The sequence below is a fragment of the Nerophis ophidion genome, linkage group LG06, assembly GCF_033978795.1.
Source record: "Nerophis ophidion isolate RoL-2023_Sa linkage group LG06, RoL_Noph_v1.0, whole genome shotgun sequence".
NCBI classification, from domain to species: Eukaryota; Metazoa; Chordata; class Actinopteri; order Syngnathiformes; family Syngnathidae; genus Nerophis; species Nerophis ophidion.
The window spans coordinates 41,976,499-42,003,544 of record NC_084616.1 but is presented as its reverse complement, the minus strand read 5'-3'; the positions used below and the strand labels follow the sequence as shown (position 1 = coordinate 42,003,544).

Below are 27,046 nucleotides of genomic sequence, written 5' to 3'. Positions count from 1 at the left end.
GGGGGGGCGTGTATAATATAGCCAAGAGTCATGGATGGATAGCATTGTGGGTAATTCTTATGTTGCGTTTGTAATATGTTACAGAGCCGATGTTCTCCAGAAATGTGTTTGGTGTGGGTCCACAGAGTGTGGCACATATTAGTAAGAGTGTTAAAGTTGTTTATATCACAACCATCAGTGTAAAAGGTATGGCTGTTGACCAAGTATGCATTGCAATCTCGTATGAGAAGTAGCGAAATGCTTGCGACCGGCCGGCAGGCAGATGGCGTTGTGTAAAGGCGGTCACGATGACATGTTATGGAGCAGTGGTCCCCAACTAGCGAGCCGCGGCCGCAGAATAATTTTTCATTTATTTTATTTCTTTTATCATTCTCAATTTTTTACTGCATGCCATTGATAAGCACAGGGGTGAGAAGAGGTTTTAAAATGATTAGCGCCTGCTTACTTTTACCGCATGCCTTGAATAAGCGCAGGTGTGAGAAGAGGTTTTGAATTAATTAGCGCCCCGGCGGCTATTCAAGGAAATATGGTATGCCTTGTCGTCCGAAAAATACGGTTATGCATTTAGTGTTTCTGTCTTGAGTTCATGTTGTGGGCTGGCTGTCCACAGATATGACACCGTCAGCCCCTATGTATTGAGTTCATTTTTTGATATAAAAACACCAAATGAGAGATGCCTCGATGTAACTCCATAGTCAGACATGATTGGTTCTGCAACATGTGTGCCTCATTCATCTCAAGGGAGTTTTGATCCATGTCCAACATTGAGTCCATTACTCTCGACATAGAGTGAAGGGAAACTACAAGCATCAGCAATATATGATGTTAGAACTGGCAACAGTCGTCTCTTCGCTCTGTCATCAGGGGATAGTCTGGTCTCTCTACCCTGCTGCAATCTTCTCCCGACCATCCTTCACCCTCTCTCTCTCACCCTCTCTCTCTCTCCCTTCATGCCGTCTTTTTCTCGGCACTCTGCCGCACTAATGATCGAGACCAGAGCTACTGTACGCACAGCAGCACTGATCTCCTTTCAGCTGGGCTACGGCGACCATCGGCAGCACTGAGGCACCGAGGCTGATCGGCAGTCTGCTGGCTGGCAAAGCAAAGCTACTGGGGTGGGGGTGTGAAAAACAAACAAAACAGGGGACACCAGGGAGAGATTCGGAGACAAATTGACAGTCAGAGGGAAAGGGAGAGAGTTGAGCTGCTGCCAGGCTGACCCTCAACTGCACTTTTCTTTCGCCCAGGACCAAGAAGGACCCGTTTTTTGATTTTTGCATCCAGCCATGGAGGAGATGCTCACCTGCAGCCGTAGCCCTTTCTCCCAGGTGTTTGGGCGCCAGGGTCAGCTCATGCAAGCCAGTGAGTGTTTGTCTGCAAAACACAAAGTTTATTGTTTATTTATTTATAGCATGCACTGTTCTTTTTCTATCGTGAGTCCATAAACTTGCGTATACCGAGCTGGCTTTAATGAAATGTATTGATTACTATTCTGTAGAGCAGTGATTCTCAACCTTTTTTCACTGGTGAACATTTTTTTTATTTAAGTACTCCCTAATTAGAGCAAAGCATTTTTGGTTGAAAAAAAGAGATAAAGAAGTAAAATACAGTACTATGTCATCAGTTTCTGATTTTTTAAATTGTATAACAGTGCAAAATATTGCTCATTTGTAGTGGTCTTTGGAAAAAAAGATATGAAAATAACTAAAAACTTGTTGAAATATAAACAAGTGATTCAATTATAAGTAAAGATTTCTACACATAGTAGTAATTATCAATTTAAAGTGCCCTTTTCAGGGATTGTAATAGAGATCCATCTGGATTCATGAACTTCATTCTAAACATTTCTTCTCAAAAAAAGAAATCTTTAACATCAATATTTATGGAACACGTCCACAAAAAATCTGGCTGAAAACACTGACTATTTCATTTTTGTATTTTTTTTTCACAGTTTATGAACTTACATTCACATTTTGTTGAAGTATTATTCAATAAATATATTTATAAACGATTTTTGAATTCTTTCTATTTTTAGAATATTTTAAAAAATTCTCACGTACCCCTTGACATGCCTTCAAGTACCCCCAGGGGTACGCGTACCCCCATTTGAGAACCACTGCTGTAGAGTATGTTCTAGTATCTGCTTTTAGGGATTCTCATAAGGCAGGGGTCGGGAACCTTTTTGGCTGAGAGAGCCATGAAAGCCAAATACTTTAAAATGTATTTCCGTGAGAGCCATATCATATTTTTTAGCACTGAATACAACCAAATGTGTGCATTGTTTAAGTGAGACCAACATTTATAGAGTATGATAAGTCTCTAATTCTTTTGAATAACATTGTTATTTCTTGAACAGGTGCGGTAGAAACCGGATGGATGGATTAAAATGCATGAGAATGTTTTATATTTTGAACGTTATTTTTAACATCGTGATTACTAGCGGAATTATTCATTACTTATCGTGTTAAGCAATGTCAGCTAAGATTTATCTGAGAGCCAAATGCAGTCATCAAACGAGCCACCTCGTGATTACTAGCGGAATTATTCATTACTTATCGTGTTAAGCAATGTCAGCTAAGATTTATCTGAGAGCCAAATGCAGTCATCAAACGAGCCACCTCTGGCTCTAGAGCCATAGGTTCCCTACACCTGTAAGGTGTATCGATGCACATTCTTTCGAGATGAACATTAATATTAGAACGCATGACAACAAGACTGAGATGTTCCAGTGCAATATGAGCATGTATGTGCACACAAATGGAAGCATACAGGTCCAATAATGATCTGTTGTCTGGATTAGCGTGACTCCCCGTTGCATTTGATATTCACGGCTATAAAGAGGGATGCAGCAGTAATAATGTGGCACTAAAACCAGTTATTGCTTTATTAGGTTTGGGTTTTACTGCAATGTTATTGAACTCAAGGGTATAGTTGAAGCTAAAACTTTCTTCCCTTATTACTTTCACACCAATCTGATACATGGAATAGTTTCATAATTTGTTATACTCCACATCTCAAAAAAAGAAAACAATGAATGTTTACTGTTGCAAAGACCACATAACTCCCACAGTCAACATCATGTGGGTGCATATATGGATGATTTGTTCCAATGTGCCTCGCTTCAGTGTGAATCATAAAGCTTCTTCTTGCATCAAGCCTCCTCACTGCATGACATAAAGGTGTCATATCCTGGGAGATTTGACATGCACTGATTTATTTTTTTGCTGAAAATTACTATGTGTATTTTCCTTTTTGGCGATAAATAATGGATTATTCACAATACATATATTGGACATCCCAACTGGGTTAAAATAATTTTACACCTATTCTGAATCGAGTCCCACTGCAATGCAAAGAAATCATAATGGATATTCTACACTGAAAAAAAAAATATTTAGCTACAAAAATGCAATATTTTGCCATTTTAACCCTGTATATTTTCTTCTTACTTTCAATGCTTCAAAACTTTTTGATTCATTAGTATAATACATATCATTCTTCTTCTTATTATTATCTATGATATATTTTCAAATATATCTTTCACATCTATCTTTTTGTCATTTTTTACGTTTTATTGCATTTTTGTTAAAAAAAAGGCCTTTTAATAAGGAGTAAAAGCAGAATATGCAATGCTTTAAAAATAAATTGCAGTGTTGCTTGAATAGGTTAATAATTATGACCACATGATGTAGTAAGCAATTATTTATACACTGCCTATTAAGCTAGATAAAGAGAGAAAGCAGGCAGAACGTGTTTGAGTTTATTAAGCTAATACAATTATTTTATAATGTCTGCCAGCTTTTATATATATATATATATATATATATATATATATATATATATATATATATATATATATGTCTGTATGTATGTATATATATATGTATATATATATATATATATATATATATATATACATATATATTTGTATGTATATGTATGTGTATATATACATATGAGTGTGTGTGCATATATATACATATATATATATATGTATATGTATGTGTATATATACATATGTGTGTGTGCGTGTGTATGTATATATACATATGTATGTATGTTTATGTATGTATGTATATACATATATACGCACACCTGTGAAGTGAAAACCATCTTAGGTGACTACCTCTTGAAGCTCATTGAGAGAATGCCAAGAATGTGCAAAAAAATAATGAGAACAAAAGGGTGGCTATTTTGAAAAAAATTTGAATATAGAACATTTTTTCAGTTTTTTCAACGTTTTTTGTTAAGTACATAACTCCACATGTGTTCATTCATAGTTTGTAAGCCGTCAGTGACAATGCACAATGTAAATAGGCATGAAAATAAAGAAAACCCATTGAATGAGAAGGTGTGTTTAACCCTAACCCTAACCTCAAAAAGCATAGGATTTTAATAAAAATCAAAAAACAAACATTGTCTTTATGATTTACTCGTTTTATACCACTCAGACCTAAAAGCAGACAATAGAAAGCAGTAACAGCACATACTCAGAGCTCTTGGTCAAATTGTACTGTTTTAGTTTGTTGTAACTAATAAATTAATAGTTAATTAAGAAACACCACTGAAGGATCGCCTATTGACCTCTGCCTGCTCTGTTGCCCACACATTGCAGACATTTTCCATGTATGTTTTACACTTGCCAACAGCAACATTAATTAAACATGAATTTTTGTTGCAACACATTTACTCCCACATTTGTGAACTATTGAGAGCAATCTACAGTTCTAATTTGTGTTTGTGTTTGTACAATTAAAATATGTTAAAATAATGTAATAATCTTATATTATATATTCATATAGCACTGAAACTAGGTATCCATAACTACTTTTTAAATCTTGTAATACTACTTACCCAGAATGCTTAGAACCGTGGACAGGAACGATAAATGTCTGAGCTATGCGGCTATGCCGTTTGAGCAATAAAGAGTTGATAAATGTGCTACACATTGCTGTTTCTCCGTCATATACACGAGTAATAAACATATGTTTGGATTAAACAGTTAAAGTGCGCGTGTTTTGGAAAGTCGCGGGTATCAGTCATGGTTTCAAGGCCGCACATAATTCACAGGAATTTGGGCATTTGCGCTGAATTGGCGTGAACACAATATTGCAGATTTCTGCTGGCAAAGCGTTTTTAGAGAATTTGGCAGCACATCCACACAACTGCAGATTACGTGTAACCACACCAGCAGAAGATGTCTGACACCAGCCACTTGGCTTTCAGTTGTCATATACACAATGAAATAGAAGTGTTTTGAGCCTGGATTTGAACATTGCCAACATTGAATTTTGTCTCACATCTTTAGGAATATGATTCCAGATTTTAAGAGCATAAAACTGAAACGCAACGTCACCATGTTTAGTCCTGACTCACCTACAGGAGACTACTCGCAGAGGTTCCCAGAGACTGAGAAGGTTCATATTTCTCTAACATGTCAGAGATGAACCATGAAAAGACCTGTACACAAGCAAAGCTGTTTTAAAGTCGAATCTCTGAGCAACGAGAAGCCAGTGCAGTTACCTGAGCACTGGACTTATATGGTCATATTTTCTGGTTATAGTCAGGACTCAAGCAGCAGCAGTTTGAATATTTAATTAAGTGATTCTATAGCATAGCACTAGATGTAGCCCGTGTACCACTGCCAGCACGTGTACCACAGTCTGGGAATTGCGGTTAAAGACAACAAACACAAGTGCATTTTATTGATAACATTTATAATGGACAGTGAAACAATGACAAGATCCCGAGGCTCATTGTTTTGTTTTTCCCCCCCACTAGACCTGTCAATTGATTAACATTTTTAATCATGATTCACCATAGTTTGCCCGTAGTTGCCCCAAAATTAATTGCGATTAATCGCAGATGAATACAATTGTTCTTCATCAATAAGTGGACCCGAGAAAGATCATCCTCAAGTTTAAACATGATTGGATAACTAGTTTGCCTTAATGAATTGTTGTTAAACATTATTATTATTTTTTAGGACAAAATAACCCTTTTAAATATATTAAAACAACGACTTGCAGTGTGTTGGCGTCTTGCTAGTTTTTGTAGAAATACAGACTTTGTATTCCTCCTGTAGGAGTACTTGCATTACGAGGAGAAATACCATGTTTGCATACCATTTTCACACATTATTTACACAATATGAGGATTGTTACGATCATGCGTTGATTGCCAAAGATGTTTGGTAATGTAAAAAAAATCATATTTTTTTAATCTAAATGAATGTTTCTGATATTCTGTAGATTATATGTTGCACAAGTTAAATGTATTCATATCAATCAATCAATTAATGTCTGCAAACCCCGTTTCCATATGAGTTGGGAAATTGTGTTAGATGTAAATATAAACGGAATACAATGATTTGCAAATCCTTTTTTAACCTATATTCAATTGAATGCACTACAAAGACAAGATATTTGATGTTCAAACTCATAAACTTTTTTTTTTTTGCAAATAATAATTAACTTAGAATATCATGGCCGCAACACGTGCCAAAGTAGTTGGGAAAGGGCATGTTCACCGCTGTGTTAAATCACATTTTCTTTTAACAACACTCAATAAACGTTTGGGAACTGAGGAAACTAATTGTTGAAGCTTTGAAGGTGGAATTATTTACCATTCTTGCTTGATGTACAGCTTAAGTTGTTCAACAGTCCGGGGTCTTGTTGTCGTATTTTACGCTTCATAATACGCCACACATTTTCGATGGGAGACATGTCTGGACTGCAGGCGGGCCAAGAAAGTACCCACACTCTTTTACTACGAAGCCACACTGTTGTAACGCGTGTATTGGCATTGTCTTGCTGAAATAAGCAGGGGCGTCCATGATAACGTTGCTTGAATGACAACATATGTTGCTCCAAAACCTGTATGGACCATTCAGCATTAATGGTGCCTTCACAGATGTGTAAGTTACCCATGCCTTGGGCACTATTACACCCCCATACCATCACAGATGCTGGCTTTTGAACATTGCGCCTATAATAATCCGGATGGTTATTTTCCTCTTTGTTCTGGAGGACACCACATCCACAGTTTCCAAATATAATTTGAAATGTGGACTCGTCAGACCACAGAACACTTTTCCATTTTGCATCAGTCCATCTTAGATGAGCTCGGGCCCAGAGAAGCCGGCGGCGTTCCTGTTTGTTGTTGATAAATGGCTTTTGCTTTGCATAGTAGAATTTTAACTTGCACTTACAGATGTAGCGACCAACTGTAGTTACTGACAGTGGTTCCAGAGCCCATGTGGTGATATCCTTTACACACTAATTTTGGTTTTTGATGCTGTACCGCCAGAGAGATCAAAGGTCCGTAATATCATCACTTTTGTGCAGTGATTTCTCCAGATTCTCTGAACCTTTTGATGATTTTACGGACCGTAGATGGTAAAATCCCTAAATTCCTTGCAATAGCTCATTGAGAAATGTTGTTCTAAAACTGTGCGACAATTTGCTTACAAATTGGTGACCCTCACCCCATCCTTGTTTGTGAGTTACTTAGCATTTCATGGAAGCTGTTTTTATACCCAATCATGGCACCCACCTGTTCCCAATTAGCCTGCAAACCTGTGGGATGTTCCAAATGAGTGTTTGATGAGCATTCCTCAACTTTATCAGTATTTATTGCCACCTTTCCCAACTTCTTTGTCACGTGTTGCTGGCATCAAATTCTAAAGTTAATGATTATTTGCAAAAAAAAATGTTTATCAGTTTAACATCAAATATGTTGTCTGTGTAGCATATTCAACTGAAAATGGGTTGAAAATGATTTGTAAATCATAATATTCCGTTTATATTTACATCTAACACAATTTCCCAACTCATATGGAAACGAGGTTTGTATTTATATACCCCTAAATCACGAGTGTCTCAAAAGGCTGCACAAGCCACAACGACATCCTTGCCTCAGATACCACATCAGGGCAGGAAAATATTCAACCCGATGGGATGACAATGAGAAACCTTGGAGGGGGCCGCAGATGTGGAGACCCCCCTGTGTGGGACCAGTGATCTAGTTAATAGTGTGAGAGTCCAGTCTATAGTGGATCTAACATAATAGTATCCCTGCACTGCAATGGAAAACATTCTGTAATTGCGGCCTATCAATTAGAACAGGTTATAAAATAATAAGCCATTGCGATGGTAATATTGTGTAGTGAAGTATAATTACCCAATGTGGGCTGCAGGGGGCAGTGGCAGACATGTCTGCAAGATTAAACCTAGTCTCAGTGCGGGTGAAGAAGACGTAGCAGTCATATTGTGTGTTTCGTGCTTTTGTTATTGAGTTTTACAATGCTATTTGTAAACATAAATAAAAGGTTGCCTTATTCAGAGACAGTCTACCGCCATTATATCACAGCCGCTCTTACAATATATTTTATTTCAATTTACCAGAAAACATTGTTTTAGGTAGAACTATCACATGATTACATTACAAAACATCTTTGACAAAGCATTTCAATTTACCAGAAAGCATTTATTTAGGTAGAAATATCACATAATTACACAACAAAACATCTTTGACCAAGCATGATGGACAATTTTTCCTTGTTTTGTTGGTTAGACCGGATGTGAAGCGTAGCTATTATTTTGAAGCTGGACATGTGTGATTGGTTTGAGAAAAGACTATACATATTTTGACGACCGCCTCCGATTAAAGTCCCTTTAGACTTCCTCTCTACCGTATTTTTTTCTGCTGAGCTTTTTATTCCAACGTACTGTTGCGTTCTGACCCGTTCTTCCTTCGGTCAACGACCCCAGGTTCTTTTATGACACATAAGCTGGTTTTAAATCAATCAGAGACAGAGGTTTCTCATTTGGATATTTTATAGCCAAAGCGCTTTGGGAGATCAATCTAGATACAACATTTCAAAGGCACGGTACAAATTGATCTAATCCTAAAATGGCAGTTTCTTCCTCCTCACTCACTCTCACCCGCCCCTCTTCTTCTCCTCCCTACCTTGGACAGTTGAGATAACAGAATGTTATGTCTTCATTCCAACATTCCAAATTTAAGGCCTATGTAAAAGGCTCACACTTTAGCTGTTCTAAAATCTGACGAGGAAATAAAAAGACAACCAAATCCAACAGTCCCCCTTCAGATCTTCTAAAAAAGATCTCCCAACACAACTACAATACTTCTAAAGCACCTACCTAACATTGAAGTTTTAGCAAGCTCGCACTAAAATAAAATACTAGTTACAATTGGGAGTCAGATAGAGGGAGTCCACGTTAATGTGGTCATAGTCAGAAAGGGAAACTAGCCATTCTCGGAAAGTTACCACTTTGCTTAACTGGATGGCCAGAGGGAGGTCGGGGCAATTTGTTCTTCAACAGCGTCACGACTCAGGTTGGTCAATCTCAATAGATTACAAGAACATAGTGAATGCGTTCTACATTTTTAGTATCAGTCACAGGGAAAATTGCACCAATGTTAGGAAGGTTCTCGAAACCTGCACAGGATTCACACCACAATTTATGTTGTGAGGGGATCCCCCTTCGTTACCCTATTACATCAAAGTAAACACCACCAGGGTTTCTTATCAAATCAAAGGAGCCCCTTACATTCCTCCTAGATAGAACATGACGGCGTCGGCGGGAAGTCAAAGAGGCCGCTGAAACAGGAGTTCCAAGGCGTGTTAATTTGGTACCCACTAGGGTGAGTGGGGTCACCAGTCTAACCATAGCACAAAGCCCAACGGCTGACGTCGGGATTCTAATGTACAATCTGGGTTCCCCACAATACCAGAATATGTCAGCCCGTGCCCAAGGGCCTATTTTGGAGCCATCTTTCAGTGTGGTGCACCAGGAAGGGTCAATGTCACCCAATTTGTTGGGAGACGAAGAGGGTCCTGTGAATTGAAAACACGTCATTCATTTTTTGGACCACAAAGGGAAGAAGTCGGATGAAATTGTCAACAGGAGGGTACACACTAGCCAACAAATTGCACCCTGGCGGCGTGGTTTCAGAAAACAAGGAGATAAGCCAGTTTGGGCCATTTGTGTCAGTCAACTTAAAAGGACTTCCAGCGGAACAAGCAACACAATCACCCATACTTTGGCGGCCTCTCGAGGGCAATAATTTTGATAATCCCTTTAGATTCTTTACCAGTCCGGTCAACCCCTAAAACAACATAAAACGGACAGGGCCAATTGGGCATGACACCCACGTTGGCATTTGTAAGGACGAGGGGGTTCTGGGAACGATCAAAGTTCCTCTGGGAGTAGTTTTGATGTAATAATAGGGGCCAGTGGGATTCCAATGCCCTGTGTAGTGGGTTACCTGCTTTCACCAGGGTCACCACACCCTAGAGTATGTATTCTGCTTCCGACACCAATAGCTCTGAGTTGCGTCGTATCAAAAATAGAGGTTAGTACCACGGTAATAGCTACTATGTCCCTCGCAATCAATCACACTGCACAGATCAAAATAAATAAGCCTTGCTGTCCCCCTTGATCCAGTCTATTTCAAGTCCGCCCTATGTTTTAAGACACTTGTCAGTCACTGTCGTCAAGAAGGGAGGACTGAGGCACAAGGACATTAGAACAAGCCTAAGTACCAATCTGTCAGGGAATACTGCTGGGTGTAACATCCTACCTTTCGTCTATCAAAATCTGAGTAATTTAGGTAACTAAACGGGGATAAACATCAAACTTTTCACTTATTGTAGCGACACCAATAGTTATGCTGAAAACAAGTAAGAGAAGTTATATAACATCGAGTATATAGGTTGATTTCAAGTAATGATAGCTTTGGATATATGAAACAGCAGTTGAGCAGGTCTGGTAGATCTACACGACGGTAGACGGCAGCTCAACGTGGGGAGATCTCTCTCAGCGTCGTCTTCTGGGTTGTGAGGCTATGTGTGTAAGTTCTGCAAGGGGACCGAGTGGGGGTCGGCAGTGACATCTGCCAGCCGAAGGGAGTGAGACGTCAGTTCCACGACCTCAAAGGGACCGGTCCACCTGGGCTCCGTCCGCTTGCGGTTAATGACCTTGACCCTCTCGACCGGCGGAAGGGAATTTGGTCTGGCGGGCTGTCATCCTCAAATCTGCACAGAGGAACTGGCACATAATTCTGAATTTGCTCCACTTACCACTTTGGTTTTACGCTGATTCCTCCTTCCAGGGGGTGGCTGGACCTGGGAAGGGCTGATCTGTGTGCAGTTCATAGGGTTAAAGACCAGTTTTGTTCATGGACATTCGAGTGGCCATTAAAGCCAATGGTACTGTGTCAACCCACTTTAATTTGGTCTGTGCACAGATTTTAGCCAATTTGTTTTAATTCTTGTTCATTCTCTCGACCTTACCTAAAAAGAGGATGGTACACCGAACAAAACCTGTATTTTAGTCCGAGATCCTTTTCGACCAAAGCTAAGTGAGCATTTTTAAAATGGGTGCCGTTCTCTGACTTAATCTTTTTGGGGTAACAATGTCGGGCTATTAGGTCATTAACAAGCCTTTTTATTACTGATTTTGCATCCTCTTTTTAGGTTGTGGTTGCTTCCGGCCAACCACTGTAAGTGTCAACGCAAGTCAGCAAGTACCTTTTCCCTTGTACCTGTTTGATCATATCAATGAAATTACAAACTTTACCCAGATGTTACCTCACCTCCTCCCTATTCCAGATTAATCTACTAAACCACTATCGATGTGCAACATCGTTATTTTCAAAATAAATTCCGTTACATCTTTTTACCCACTGAAAAAATGTTACAACTACTCCACTTATCCCTTACCTTGCCCTGTCAGCAGTCTTGCCTACATCCAATCATGGCACCTTCTACCTTCCTGTTGTGACTACCAAGAGAGTAACCATTGGGAAACTTAGCCACCCTGCTAACCTAAACAAACTAATTCCTAACTTCTCCTAATCAAAGCCAACATCGAAGCTTATCAATACCATCATCAGTATGGGTCTATTGAATGTCAGGTCTTTGAATAACAAATCATTTTTAGTCAATGATTTTATTACCTCATTCTCAATTTGACTTTGTTTTTAACTGAAAAATGTTAAAACTATTGAAATTGTCAGAGTCGGATGATTGTCGATTTTGTTGTAAGGAGTCTGACTCCACCCTCAACTCCTCCCCCTTCTGTTTCTGAAGAAGGGACATCAAAGGTGTTTGTAATACTTTTACTTTCATAAACATCTAAGTAAAAGTTTAGCTGATAGTCAAGTAAATTATTCAACCTGGTGAAGGTGACAAAATATGCTTATATTTATATTGACACAAAAGCTAGAAAAACACCAACCTTATGGCGGATGCTTTTGCAATAGTAATTTGACATTCTACCACACCTGGTGGCTGCCTTAATTCGTTAAGTCAAGCTCATGTTGTAGAAACTTGAATGATGCGGACACGTTTCTTACCGAATACTTTCTATTAGACTTCTGTCTTGACTACTTTGTGCATGTAATAAGCAACTATAATTATTTGATATGCTTAAATGTCATGTGTAGTTTTAGCTCAGCTGTTGTGTAGCTGCTAGCTCCTTGTAGCCTACAGCCGAAGTGTCCAAAGTGCAGCCCATAGCTATGTGTTTAACAGACAACTGAAACAATTAATAATGTGGTATTTGTGTGGTTTCATCATTGGACCTAAATCTTTAGTTTCCGTAGGGGGGGGACAGAGAGCAAGGGAACAATGTGGGACAGCATTGGTGTCTATCTTATACCATGCTAGTTGTTGCAAAGATATGTCAAAGTGAGTAGCCACACCTTGAGTTCCAACATATATATATATATATATATATATATATATATATATATATATACATATATATATATATATATATATATATATGTATATATATACTCACACCTTATATTGGTAAACTACCGACCGGTGTCTCACCTTCCCTTTATTTCAAAAATCCTCGAACAAATTGTTGCGGAGCAGTTAAATGAACACTTAGCGTCTAACAATCTATGTGAAACCTTTCAATCCGGTTTCAGGGCAAATCACTCCACGGAGACAGCCTCACAAAAATGACTAATGATCTATTGCTAACGATGGATTCTGATGCGTCATCTATGTTGCTGCTCCTCGATCTTAGCGCTGCTTTCGATACCGTCAATCATAATATTTTATTAGAACGTATCAAAACACGAATTGGTATGTCAGATTTAGCCCTGTCTTGGTTTAACTCTTATCTTACTGATAGGATGCAGTGTGTCTCCCATAACAATGTGACCTTGGACTACGTTAAGGTAACGTGTGGAGTTCCCCAGGGTTCGGTCCTTGGCCCTGCACTCTTCAGCATCTACATGCTGCCGCTAGGTGACATCATATGCAAATACGGTGTTAGCTTTCACTGTTATGCTGATGACACCCAACTCTACATGCCCCTAAAGCTGACCAACACGCCGGATTGTAGTCAGCTGGAGGCGTGTCTTAATGAAATTAAACAATGGATGTCCGCTAACTTTTTGCAAATCAACGCCAAAAAAACGGAAATGCTGATTATCGGTCCTGCTAGACACCGAACTCTATTTAATAATACAACTCTAACATTTGACAACCAAACAATTAAACAAGGCGACACGGTAAAGAATCTGGGTATTATCTTCGACCCAACTCTCTCCTTTGAGGCACACATTAAAAGCGTTACTAAAACGGCCTTCTTTCATCTCCGTAATATCGCTAAAATTCGCTCCATTCTGTCCACTAAAGACGCTGAGATCATTATCCATGCGTTTGTTACGCCTCGCCTCGACTACGGTAACGTATTATTTTCGGGTCTCCCCATGTCTAGCATTAAAAGATTACAGTTGGTACAAAATGCGGCTGCTAGACTTTTGACAAGAACAAGAATGTTTGATCACATTAAGCCTCACCTGCACTGGCTTCCTGTGCACTTAAGATGTGACTTTAAGGTTTTACTACTTACGTATAAAATACTACACGGTCTAGCTCCATCCTATCTTGCCGATTGTATTGTACCATATGTCCCGGCAAGAAATCTGCGTTCAAAGGACTCAGGCTTATTAGTGATTCCCAAAGCCCAAAAAAAGTCTGCGGGCTATAGAGCTTTTTCATTTCGGGCTCCAGTACTCTGAAATGCCCTCCCGGTAACAGTAGAAACATTTAAGTCTCACATTAAAACTCATTTGTATACTCTAGCCTTTAAATAGACTCCCTTTTTAGACCAGTTGATCTGCCGTTTCTTTTCTTTTTCTTCTATGTCCCACTCTCCCTTGTGGAGGGGGTCCGGTCCGATCCGGTGGCCATGTACTGCTTGCCTGTGTATCGGCTTGGGACATCTCTGCGCTGCTGATCCGCCTCCGCTTGGGATGGTTCCCTGCTGGCTCCGCTGTGAACGGGACTCTCGCTGCTGTGTTGGATCCGCTTTGGACTGGACTCTCGCGACTGTGTTGGATCCATCATGGATTGAACTTTCACAGTATCATGTTAGACCCGCTCGACATCCATTGCTTTCCTCCTCTCCAAGGTTCTCATAGTCATCATTGTCACCGATATCCCACTGGCTGTGAGTTTTCCTTGCCCTTATGTGGGCCTACCGAGGATGTCGTAGTGGTTTGTGCAGCCCTTTGAGACACTAGTGATTTAGGGCTATATAAGTAAACATTGATTGATTGATTATATATATATACCTATATACAAAAAGGAGTCAAAGGCCTCCTGGTATGAGTCGTCTACTTGTGATCATAACAAATGGCGGGTCGGGCGGTGGTGCACATGGAAACAGCTCAGTCAGCCAGGGTTTTCATTGATAGAATAGTTGCAGCAGGAGTTGAGGTACTCAGCAGGCGCCAGCCATGTTTGGTGCTCCAGGTTGTGGTATGAGCTCATGCTCATGGAGGTGCCTTCATAGTGGTGCCGCAGCTTGGTGGTTGTGCCGTCAGGTAACACCAGAAAGGTCCCTACTGTGCGATATTGAATGTCAAGGCACAGTTTGTAAAGCAGGTCATTACCAAGCAGGCACGGTGTGTTCAGCTCGACCACAAAGGGATGCTTCAGTGTGTGTCCAGCAATTTGAACCAGAAGCGGTTTGGTGACAGGTAACCTTCTTGTGACCTCAGTGAAGCCTTTGACCTTCAAAAGGGAAGCACACAGTTTCTTTGGTACCTTTGCATTCAGAGATGAGTGGGTGGCACCAGTGTCAATCACGAACTGATAACATTGTCCATTGACACTTATGTCCAGCAGGGGTCTGTTTGTATCCCCTTCTGGGCGTCAAGCTGTGGGCACAGGCGAAACAGTTTCCACCCCGGATTGACCTTGAAGCACCGCGTTGTCCACCATCCGAGTCCATCTGTCTGGTCTCACATCTGTTGCGGATTCTTTTCTCCGCCTGCTGGAACTTAAAAGGAATGTCACCCACTGCTGAATATACTTTAGCTGATTTTTGTCCTTTCGGTTCTTTTGACAATTTTTCTACAGTGATTTGAAAATTAAGGAGTCGTTTCCTTGTTACTCTGTCATCCGTTTTATCATCGTCATCCTGCTTCGCCCAATTATGCATATCACGTTTTAAAACCACAACATTAATTGTCCCATTAAATGTTAATCAATACCCCTATTTCAACGATTTATACGCATTACTTTATGTATATTTAAGTAGCTTTTCTAAATCAACTAAATATTATCTAAGAATCCTTTGAAGTGCACAAGCTTTGACTTATCTATAAGGTAATAGGACTATCGTTTCTGTCTATTAGTTAGTTATTTGTGCATTCTGACTTGCTGTCGTGTGTGATATTCTCAAAATAAGGGCATGTGTTTATTCTCATTCGTCTAAAACTATCAATGTGACACACACACACACACACATACACCCACACACACACACCTATTTGTGTGCACGAACGCACATTCCAAGAGATAAGGTGGAACACGCTCAAAGATGCCCTTGTTTCTAAGACAACTCTTATCTCACGGCTCACCCAGAAGCGCAGCTGTATCATATCAACCCTTAGTAACTGCAAACAACATTTATCATTCACTCCGACCTTCACAAACTGGCCCTGTGTAAGTGAAGTCACTGGGCCTCCCTGCTTCGGTTGCTGCCCCCGCGACCCGACCTCCGATAAGCGGAGGAAGATAATTAAATAGATGGATCACTCACTCATACTATTTCTGAACTAAGTATTATAAGAACAACTATAAAACACAAATGTATTTAAGTTTTAGGAGTTAACAACCAGCCATACAAAGAAACACATGCAGTGAGCCCCAACAGCATACGCTGACACACGAACACCATCAATACCTTCATTTGTCACATTCCCTTCCTTACTTCGATTTGCTTTTTCATTTTCAAACCACATCCTGTATCCATCTCTTCCTTACTCTTCAGACTGTTTCTATTTCTATTCTCCTCTCCTAGAAACCACCATCCATTCTCTTCACCTTCAAACCTCTCTTGCTCTCTCTTTCTACGTTCCACTTTACCATAAAACTTCGAGTTACTTTTTTTTAAATTTACCAAACGTTTGAGTTCACTACTTTACGAGTGTTGTAAACACCCTCTTACAGACCCTTTCAAGAAACGTTCTCTTTTTTATTTTCTCTCTTTTTTCTTTTTTTCTTTTTTTTCTTTGTTAATTTTCTTGTCGACAAAAGTACATTCAATTGATCATTAAACAGTAACGATTGATCACATTTTCCCAGCTGCCATTACGTTCCTGTCTGTCACGCTCCTTTGCCATTGTGTCATTTTCCTTAATTTTAACGCACACCTGAGTGCCGCAGGGATCTCTCAACCGGGAACTTTATTGTACTTTTTACAAATGGCCTCCAACCTCGGAATTTGTCATGTGGTAGAGAAGGGCCTCCACCCTTACGGTCCGTATTTTCCGTGCACACGTTAGTGTCACTTGGATCTTGCAACCGGAGAATATTTTATTGTACTTTCACAAATGGCTTCCAACCCATCCTTAATTTCCGTGCACACGTTAATGTCACTTGGATCTCACAACCGGGGAGTATTTACTATCCACACAACGGTTATCCGTCCCGTTACTCTTTTAGGGGAGACCAATTCCCCAGGGCGAGCCAAACCCGACTATTTGCTTACTCGTCAGTGAAGCAGCCCGTCATGGTAATCTAGACACAATGCCGTGAGTTGACCACTTATTTACAACTTTTATGCAATGGCGGACAAGGCAATAATGCAACCAACCTATCAAAATCAGCACCCGTCTCTGTGGTATATAACAGTGTTTGACTTACAAGACTTTTGGACAGACTCCTAATGCAGATTTTAGAAAAAGGCTCTGCTTACCTTAGATGTTGGCCAAGTGAGTCTGTCCGTAAGTTTGCAAAAGCTGTCCAATTTTCAGCGTGTCATCCCGGACGAGCCCCCAAATTGTTGCGTTCTGACCCGTTCTTCCTTCGGTCAACGCCCCCAGGTTCTTTTATGACACATAAGCTGGTTTTAAGTCAATCAGAGACAGAGGTTGCTCATTTTGATATTTTATAACCAAAGCACTTTAGGAGATCAATCTAGATACAACATTTCAAAGGCACGGTCCAAATGGATCTAATCCTAAAATGGCAGTTTCTCCCTCCTCACTCACTCTCACCCGACCCTCTTCTTCTCCTCCCTACCTTGGACAGTTGAGAGAACAGAATGTTATGTCTTCATTCCAACATTCGTAATTCAAGGCCTATGTAAAAGGCTCACACTTTAGCTGTTCTAAAATCTGACGAGGAAATAAAAAGACAACCAAATCCAACAGTACGAAAGCAGTTTGAGTAATAATCTACATTTTATGTTAATAATGGGCAGAGGTGGGTAGTAACGCGCTACATTTACTCGGTTACATCTACTTAGTTCAACTTTTGGGATAAATTGTACTTCTAAGAGTAGTTTTAATGCAACATATTTTTACTTTTACTTGAGTATATTTATAAAGAAGAAACGCTACTTTTACTCCGCTCCATTTATCTACATCCAGCTTGCTACTCGCTACTGATTTTTATCCATCCATCCATTTTCTACCGCTTATTCCCTTTTGGGGTGGCTGGGGGCGCTGGCGCCTATCTCAGCTACAATCGGGCGGAAGGCGGGGTACACCGTGGACAAGTCGCCACCTCATCGCAGGGCCAACACAGATAGACAGACAACATTCACACTCACATTCACACACTAGGGCCAATTTAGTGTTGCCAATCAACCTATCCCCAGGTGCATGTCTTTGGAAGTGGGAGGAAGCCGGAGTACCTGGAGGGAACCCACGCATTCACAGGGAGAACACGAAAACTCCACAAAGAAAGATCCCGAGCCTGGGATTGAACCCAGGACCTTCGTATTGTGAGGCAGACACACTAACCGCTCTGCCACCATGAAGCCCACTGATTTTTATCGATCTGTTAATGCACGCTTTGTTTGTATGGTTTGTCAGACAGACCTTCAAAGTAGGATCCATCACATGCCTGCGTTTCACCAATCAAATGCAGTCACTAATGATGTTTGACTCCGTTTCACCAATCAGATGCAGTCACTGGTGACGTTTGACTCCGTTTCACCAATCAAACAGAGCCAGGCGGTCACATGATTAACTGCACACTTTTTTTAAATCTTTTTTTAGAAACCTTTATTTATAAATTTCAACATTTACTAACAGTTGAAAATAATAATCAAAGTAAGTATAGAACAGTATAAAACCCGTACAAAACAGCGCCAGGGGGTTGTAAATTCAAAGTAACTAAAATAGAATGCATATATATATATATATATATATATATATATATATATATATATATATATATATATATATATCCATCCATCCATTTTCTATATATATATATATATATATATATATATATATATATATATACATATATATATGTATATATAATGAACAAAGTGCAAAGCCATAGGCTCACTCAATCTCAGTATATAACTTACATTTGGAACACAGCATCATCGTTTTCACAGTTTTTGGGTTGTTAGAGGTGGAGTATTTTAATGTAGAGTTCTAAATCTTTTTTAAAGGCACAAAAACATTGAGAAACTTACATTTACCTTGAAGGTAGAAAAGCGCTATATAAGTACAACCCATTTATTTATGAATATAAAATTTGAGGTTGCAAAGGTAAAATTCATTTTCAATTTTTTATTTAATACAGTGTAAAAAACAAATATATATTATTTAATATATATTATTGTTTTAGTTGCTTAAGAGATATTCCTGGCTGTAAATTTATTCATTGCTATTTTTATGTTTTTGTGCATTACTTGTTGCCGTCATCATTAAACGAACAGGTTACTCATCAGTTACTCAGTACTTGAGTAGTTTTTTCACAACATACTTTTTACTTTTACTCAAGTAAATATTTGGGTGACTATTTCTTACTTTTACTTGAGTAATACATCTCTAAAGTATTAGTACTCTTACTTGAGTACAATTTCTGCCTACTCCACGCACCTCTGGTAATGGGCTTAACAGTAATGTAAACACTAATGTGAAGCTCTCCTCACTGAATGCTCGTCAGTAGCGCGTCTGTTCCAATTTTGTCGTAAGGCAATTGAAGATAAAATTGTCTTGTCTCGATTTGTCATGATTTTGGATCTGAGACTTCTATAATGTCCCGCTTTCTTTGTGCCTTTTATGCTCGCTATTTCCCCCCGCCTGTGGCTCCAAAACAGAGGTGGGTAGTAACGCGCTACATTTACTCCATTACATCTACTCGAGTAACTTTTGGGATACATTGTACTTCGAGGAGTAGTTTTTATGCAACATACTTTTACTTTTACTTGAGTATATTTATAGAGAAGAAATGCTACTTTTACTCCGCTCCATTTATCTACATTCAGCTCGCTACTCGCTACTTTTTTTTATCGATCTATTAATGTTGTTTTGGTTTTTCAAAGTAGGATCTACGCATGCCTGCGTTTCACCAATCAAATGCAGTCACTGGTGACATTGGACCAATCAAACAGAGCCAGGTGGTCACGTGACCGTCACACGTAAAACCCGGCTCAAACAAGTTGAAAAACTTATTGGGGTGTTACCATTCAGTGGTCAATTGTATGAAATATGTACTGTACTGTGCAATCTACTAATAAAAGTTCCAATCAATCAATCAATCAAAAGTGTAAAGGAAAAAGGACACTTTTTATTTTAACCGTACTTCCCGTCAAAAGCCTAAAGACTGATCACACAGTTCCTGTCTTCACAATAAATGTGCCGCTCCATCGCGCCTCTGCTAACTAAATAAGAGTCTCCGAAAGCCAGAGCATACAAGCTAGCAAGCTACGGAGTTTGCCGCCAATGTATTTCTTGTAAAGTGTAAAAAAACAAATATGGAAGCTGGACAAATAAGATGCCCAAAACCAACGAGTTTCATGTGGTATTAGACAAAAAAGAGGAACTTTTTTTCTCCTCGATTTGAAAACGTGGAAGTTATCAGCACTTTACTGTCTGATTCCAATCAATGCAAGTCATCAGAATCCGGTAATACACCAACTTATATTCTTGTTTTCATGAAAGATAGGAATCTATATGTTAAACATGCTTGTATATTCATTAAAACACCTTTAACATGTCAACAAAAACGGCAAAATAAATAAATATACATTATATACTGTAAATATAAATGTATGTATGTACTGTATTTGTATATATATATATATATATATATATATATGTGTATGTGTATGTATATGTATATATATATGAGGTAGATCACCTCGACTTGGTCATTTATTAAGTAATTGATTAACGTTGAAAAACTTATTGGGGTGTTACCATTTAGTGGTCAATTGTACGGAATATGTACTGTACTGTGCAATCTACTAATACAAGTTTCAATCAATCAATCAATGAATGCCTACTGAGCCTATGGTAAGTTATTGTGGCTCAATGTGCCTTATTTTTTTATTTTAATGTACTATCATTTAATATATATTAATGTTTTAGTTGCTTATGAGATATTCCCAGCTCTGAATTTGCTCGTTGCTATTTTTATGTTTTTGTGCATTATTTGTTGCCGTAATCATTAAACAAACAGGTTACTCATCAGTTACTCAGTACTTGAGTAGTTTTTTCACAACATACGTTTTACTTTTACTCAAGTAAATATTTGGGTGACTACTCCTTACTTTTACTTGAGTAATAAATCTCTAAAGTAACAGTACTCTTACTTGAGTACAATTTCTGGCTACTCTACCCCCCTCTGCTCCACGGTAACTGGACGCCATTACATATCACCACACTACGGAACGGGCCAAGTGTCAAAAAGAACCCAAGGCGTAAATACATTAATCACGTGTTAAGATTTTTAAAATAATTCATTGATAGCGTGTTATTATCGCGTTAACTTTAACAGGCCAAATTTTTACCTTTCCCATTTTGACCAAAATTGGGTCTCAAATTCCCAGTACTTGGGAAACGGTATAGCAGCAATCAATGGTACACATTTTCAGTAATTTTGTGTGTGTTAATAAATGCTAGTTATTTCATTTTTAATATACCTTTTAAAAAGTTTTGGATACATTTGTGAACAATATTTGAGAGAAATAGGACTCGTGTGTACACAGAAAAAGTTTTATTTGCATTCATCCCAGGAAAATAGGGATCAAAACCAAGCCTTGACATTTTTGTTGAGTGTATGATATAAATTCATATTGTTAATGTAACAGTGGGGGAATGTTAAAGGGAAATATTGCTCTTCAAGCTGCACAATATTCACTATTTGCACGCATCTAATAACTCTCCCCAGTGCTTGTTTACTCACATTTAACCTAGGATGTCCGTTAATGGCTTTTTTGCCAATATCTGACATTCCGATATTGTCCAACTCTTAATTACCGATACCGATATCAACCGATACCGATATATACAGTTGTGGAGTTAACACATTATTGTGCCTTATTCTGTTGTGATGCCCCGCTGGATGCATTAAACAATGTAACAAAGTGTTCCAAAATAAATCAACTCAAGTTATGAAAAAAAGTGCAAACATAGCACTGCCATATTTATTATTGAAGTCACAAAGTGCATTATTTTTTTTAACATGCCTTAAAACAGCAGCTTGGAATTTGGGATATGGTCTCCCTGAGAGAGCATGAGGAGGTTGAGGTGGGCGGCTTGGGGAGGCGAGGTTGAGGTGCCGAGGGGTAGGGGGTGGCAGGGGGGTGTATATTGTAGTATCCCGGAAAAGTTCTGCAAGGGATTCTGGGTATTTGTTCTGTTGTGTTAATGTTGTGTTACGGTGCAGATGTTCTCCCGAAATGTGTTTGTCATTGTTGTTTGGTGTGGGTTCACAGTGTGGCGCATATTTGTAACAGTGTTAAATATGGTCACCCTCAGTGTGACCTGTATGGCTGTTGACCAAGTATGCCTTGCATTTACCTGTGTGCGTGAAAAGCCGTAGATATGTGATTGGGCCGGCGTGCAAAGGCAGTGCCTGTAAAGTTTATTGGCGCTCTGTACTTCACCCTACATCTGTGTACACAGCAGTGTTTTAAAAAGTCATACATTTTACTTTTTAAAACTGATACCGATAATTATGAAACCTATACCGATAATTTACGATATTACATTTCAAATAATTTTTGGGCCGATAATATTGGCAGTCGGATATAATCGGACATCTCTAACTTAACCCAAATGCCACTCCTACACTATATTGCCATAAGTATTTGGCCACCTGCCTTCACTCACATATGAACTTGAAGTGCCATCTCATGCAATTGTCCAAAATGTTTTGGTATCCTGGAGCATTCAAAGTTCTTTTCACTGGAACTAAGGGGGCCAAGCCCAATTCCTGAAAAACCAAACCCACGCCATAATTCCCCCTCCACCAAATTTCACACTCGGCACAATGCAGACCAAAATGTAGCGTTTTACTGGCAATCTCCAAACCCAGACTGGTCCAGCAGATGGCCAAATGGAAAAGTGTGATATATCACTCCAGAGAACGCGTCTCCACTGCTCTAGAGTCCAGTGTTGACGTGCTTTGCGTTGGATTTGGTGATGTAAGGCTTAGATGCAACTTCACGGCCAGGGAAACCCATTCCATGAAGCTCTCTGCGTACTGTACGTGGGCTAATTGGAAGGTCACATGAAGTTTGGAGCTTTGTAGCAACTGACTTTTTATAAAGTATTTGCACTATCTTTGCATCCACTGACCACTCTCTGTCAGTTTACGTGACCAACTACTTGGTGGCTGAGTTGCTGTTGTTCCCAAACTCTTCACTTTTCCTATGATAAAGTTGAATTGGAATATTTAGGAGCAAGAACATTTCACAACTGGATTTGTTGCACAGGGGGCATCCCATGACAGTTCCACGCTGGAAAACATTGTTAACAGCCTTTTCTTTCACAAATGTTTGTAGAAACAGTCTCCGTGCCTAAGTGCTTGATTTTATACACCGGGCCAAGTGAGTAGGACACCTGATTCTCATCATTTTACTGCAAAAAGTCAGTGCTCAAAAACAAGAAACAAAAATACAAAAATGAGGGGTATTTTATTTGAACTAAGCAAAATTATCTGCCGATAGAACAAGAAAATTTGGCTTGTCAAGACTTGCCAAAACAAGTAAAATTAGCTAACCTCAATGAACCCAAAAATACCTTGAAATAAGTATATTCTCACAAATAACAAGTGTACTACTATACGAGTATGTATTTTCTATTGTTACATTGAAAATAAAACAGCAAAGTCCATTTGGCTGTCATCTGTTTTAATATGAGACACAATTGTGTCAAAGTCATATTTTTCTTTTTGCTTTAAAAAACATAGTTTTAAACTTGTGAGTGTTAATGACACAGCTTTGCAACAGTTGATATTCTAGTTTCAAGCATGTTTTACTCGTTTGGGTCATAAAATATCAGGAAATTTAGGACCAAAACCTTTAAGACAAGTAAAACAATGTAACATAAAATCTTATGTATGGCCGCGCAAGTCCCGGGATGCCTAAAATTTCCATAACACACTCAGCCGAGTCCCACGGGGAGTGGGGATAACTGTTGTAAACGTCGGCGAAACTACTAAAAAAGGTCCAAAATACCTACCCAGGTTCGTGTCCAACAAGTCCCGCCGCCGGCCGGGATGCCCAAGATGTCAAAAACACGCCCAGCAAAGCCCCACAGTGTCATGATTCGCTGCTCAGATCATGTCTTATATCTTAATATAGTATTTTTGTTCCGTAGTTCCTAGTGGCACTTCCTGTTTTGTTCTGTTGTCATAACTACGCATTTGGTGTCACCTGCCTTTTGTTTTTGACGTGCACCTGCCTCCTAATTACTGTCCGTATTTAAGCCTGCCTTTTTGGTTTACTCGGTCTCGCATTCTAGTTTCTGTTCCATGCAACAGGTGCCGACGCTGATTGTGGTAAAAGACTATTTTTGTACTTGTTAGCTTCCACCCTATTCCTTTGTTTATTACCTAGCTCAGGGTTTCCCACACATTCATTTATTTGTGGTGGCCCGCCACGAAAGAATTACGGCTGCCACAAATAAAAAAATAAATAAAAACATTTCGGCTTTTGACTCGCTCGACCGCTCATAAAAGCAATGCGACTCTGTCTGTGAATGGAGCTTGTAGTTACATATTATATAAATATGTAAATATTATATAAAATATGTATATAAATATGTACATAAAGTGTTGTAATTATATTCCAACTCCGCGTTCTTCTTGGTCGTCGCCCATCTCACCTCCCCCCCCCCCCCCCCCCCCACACCACGAATAGATGCCTGACCTGTGGGAAACACTGCTAGCTCACATTCTAGCGCCTTTAGTTCCCTCTAGCTCCCATGCTAGTTCTGTTTGTTTTGTCTTTAGTGCCTTGTGCAAGTGTTTCTGTTCTTAGTTTGTTTTGTTGGTGTAAATAAATCTTCATTTCCTACCTTCACGCTGTGTCCATATCCGACTGCATCCTTGAGAGAACAAACCGGCCAGCTAACCGTCACACACGGGAAGGCGGGGAGAAAACTGAGAAAAGTCGATACAATTGAAAAAAAATCCCACCCGGGTTCGATTCCCAAGACTTTTGGCACTCCATGTGGGAGTTGAACCTGGGTAGGTATTTTGAACATTTTTGGGACTTTTTCCAACTTTTATCCCTCCTCCCCATGGGACTCGGCTGGGTGTCTTATGGACATTTTGGGCATCCCGGGACTTGTGGGACTCGAACCTGGGTAGGTATTTTGAACATTTCTGGGGACTTTTGCCGACTTTTCTCACTTTTCTCCCCCACTTCCAGTGGGACTTTGATGGGTGTGTTTTGGACATTTTTTGCATCCCGTGGGACTGCAACCCGGGGAGGTATTTTGGACAAAAATGGGACTTTTGACCATTTTGTTTGCCTTTTCCCCTCTTCTTCCCTGGCTTTCTGTGCACCATTGCTGGATGTGTTTTGGACATTTGGACAAAAATAGTTTCAAGCATGTTTTACTCAGTATAGGTCATACAATCTCAGCAACGAGCTGTAATATCTGACTGAGATCATTCAGGACCAAAAGCCTTAAAATAAGTAAAAGACTAACATAAAATCTGCTTAGTGAGACAAATTATCTCATCAGACAGAAAACAACCAAATATGACCCTTATTTGAGATATTTAATCTTACTTACATATCAGTTTTTGCAGTGTTGGATGGGTGGCCAAATACATTTGGCAATATAGTGTATATGAATGAAAAAAAGTGGCATTATCATTGCATGTGTTGTTATGAAATGCAGTTCAGCCTCTTGTCTAAGTTATCTATGCTCTTTGAAGCTTGTGCTGCATGCCCGTGATTTGGGAGGAGGAAGGCGAGGGGGAGGTATAGAGCGAGAATAGGAGATGGGTACTATTTTTATAGCAGCGGCAGCAACCTTACACAGTGTTGCGCAGCGAGTGGAGGACTAATCCGCAGTAATGCTGGCTTGCAAACATCTGAACAGTAATTATGCTGGGATTTTTGTTATCTTTGGCTGTCACCCATCACTGGATCACAAGTCCCTTATGCAGAGTCCTGCCCGAGGAAGAAATCCACTGAGTGTTGCACGTATTCCAAATGGCTCGAATATTAACAACCTTCTGCTGGGACCCAGGCAGAATATACCCACCAGAGGAATGTGTCTTTTTTTTGTTTTGTTCCAAAGACTTTCGTGCACGTGGAAGTGCCAGGTGCATACGCCTGCAACGATTCTCCTGCTCCCCGCTGACGCTGTGATCTGTTTTGTGCTCACTGTTGTGATGTGGTGTCAAAAGTCCCTCGGCACTTTTTCACTCTGCTCCTATTTGTCAGGAGAGCGTGACAGCTCAGCTCTCTGGTTTTTAAATAGTTAAAGTACTCAGGGAAAAGTGTTTTTTTTCTTTTTGACATTTTAAGATGTGTCCATTGGAGGCACACCGTTATGTAAAACAGAGCATAGGCGCGGATCCCGTGGGTGCTTCGGGGCCCCGAGCACCCACGGACAATGCCGAGCATCCGCGTGCAATTGATGTCAATTTTCAGTCTTTATATAATAATATTTGAAAAATCAATCTTGATGTTGTTAATTTTGTGGCGAGTTTGTCGGTTTTACAGAATTAAAAAGTCACAATCATCTAGTCTGTTATTAACCCACCTTACTTGAATCCTGATAATGAACTAATGCAGGGGTCGGGAACCTTTTTGGCTGAGAGAGTCATACAAGCCAAATATTTTAAAAAGTACTTCCGTAACAGCCATATAATATTTTTTTTTAAGACTGAATACAACTAAATGCTTGCATTGTTAAGTAAGACCGACATTTTTAGAGTTTAATAAGTCTCTTATTCTTTATTTTTTTTTTTTTGTCCTGTCCAGCTTCTCAGGCAGATTTTATAGTTGATGTAAATGCCCATATCGGCTGTTCAGATCTACTTTACAAAAGAGAAGTGTAGGATACTTCTCTTGTTGCCTCTTTTGAATCTGACTTTATTAAATGTATTTACATTATCATTTGGTGCAGCCGGGCCAGGGCAGGAGGGGATAGAAAAAGAAATAAAGGAAGACAGAGGGGGAAATTGTGGGGATAAGAGGGGGATTAGACAGAGAGACAAAAATAACAACAGCAAACACATCAAAAACAACAAAAACAACAA

The 27,046-nt window shown here is 39.5% G+C and overlaps 1 protein-coding gene across 3 annotated transcripts in view; it reads left to right on the top strand.

Moving 5' to 3' along the window:
* The first annotated feature begins 997 nt into the window (after positions 1–997).
* Positions 998–27,046, top strand: part of kazna (kazrin, periplakin interacting protein a) — a 519,865-nt gene continuing 493,816 nt past the window's right edge. The window contains exon 1 of one of the 3 annotated variants that reach the window (XM_061903797.1): positions 998–1,362. In XM_061903797.1, the coding sequence (XP_061759781.1) occupies positions 1,287–1,362 (76 nt within the window). In that variant the 5' untranslated portion in view covers positions 998–1,286. The remainder of the gene's footprint in view (positions 1,363–27,046) is intronic. The other 2 variants (XM_061903794.1, XM_061903795.1) reach the window with 2 other exon arrangements.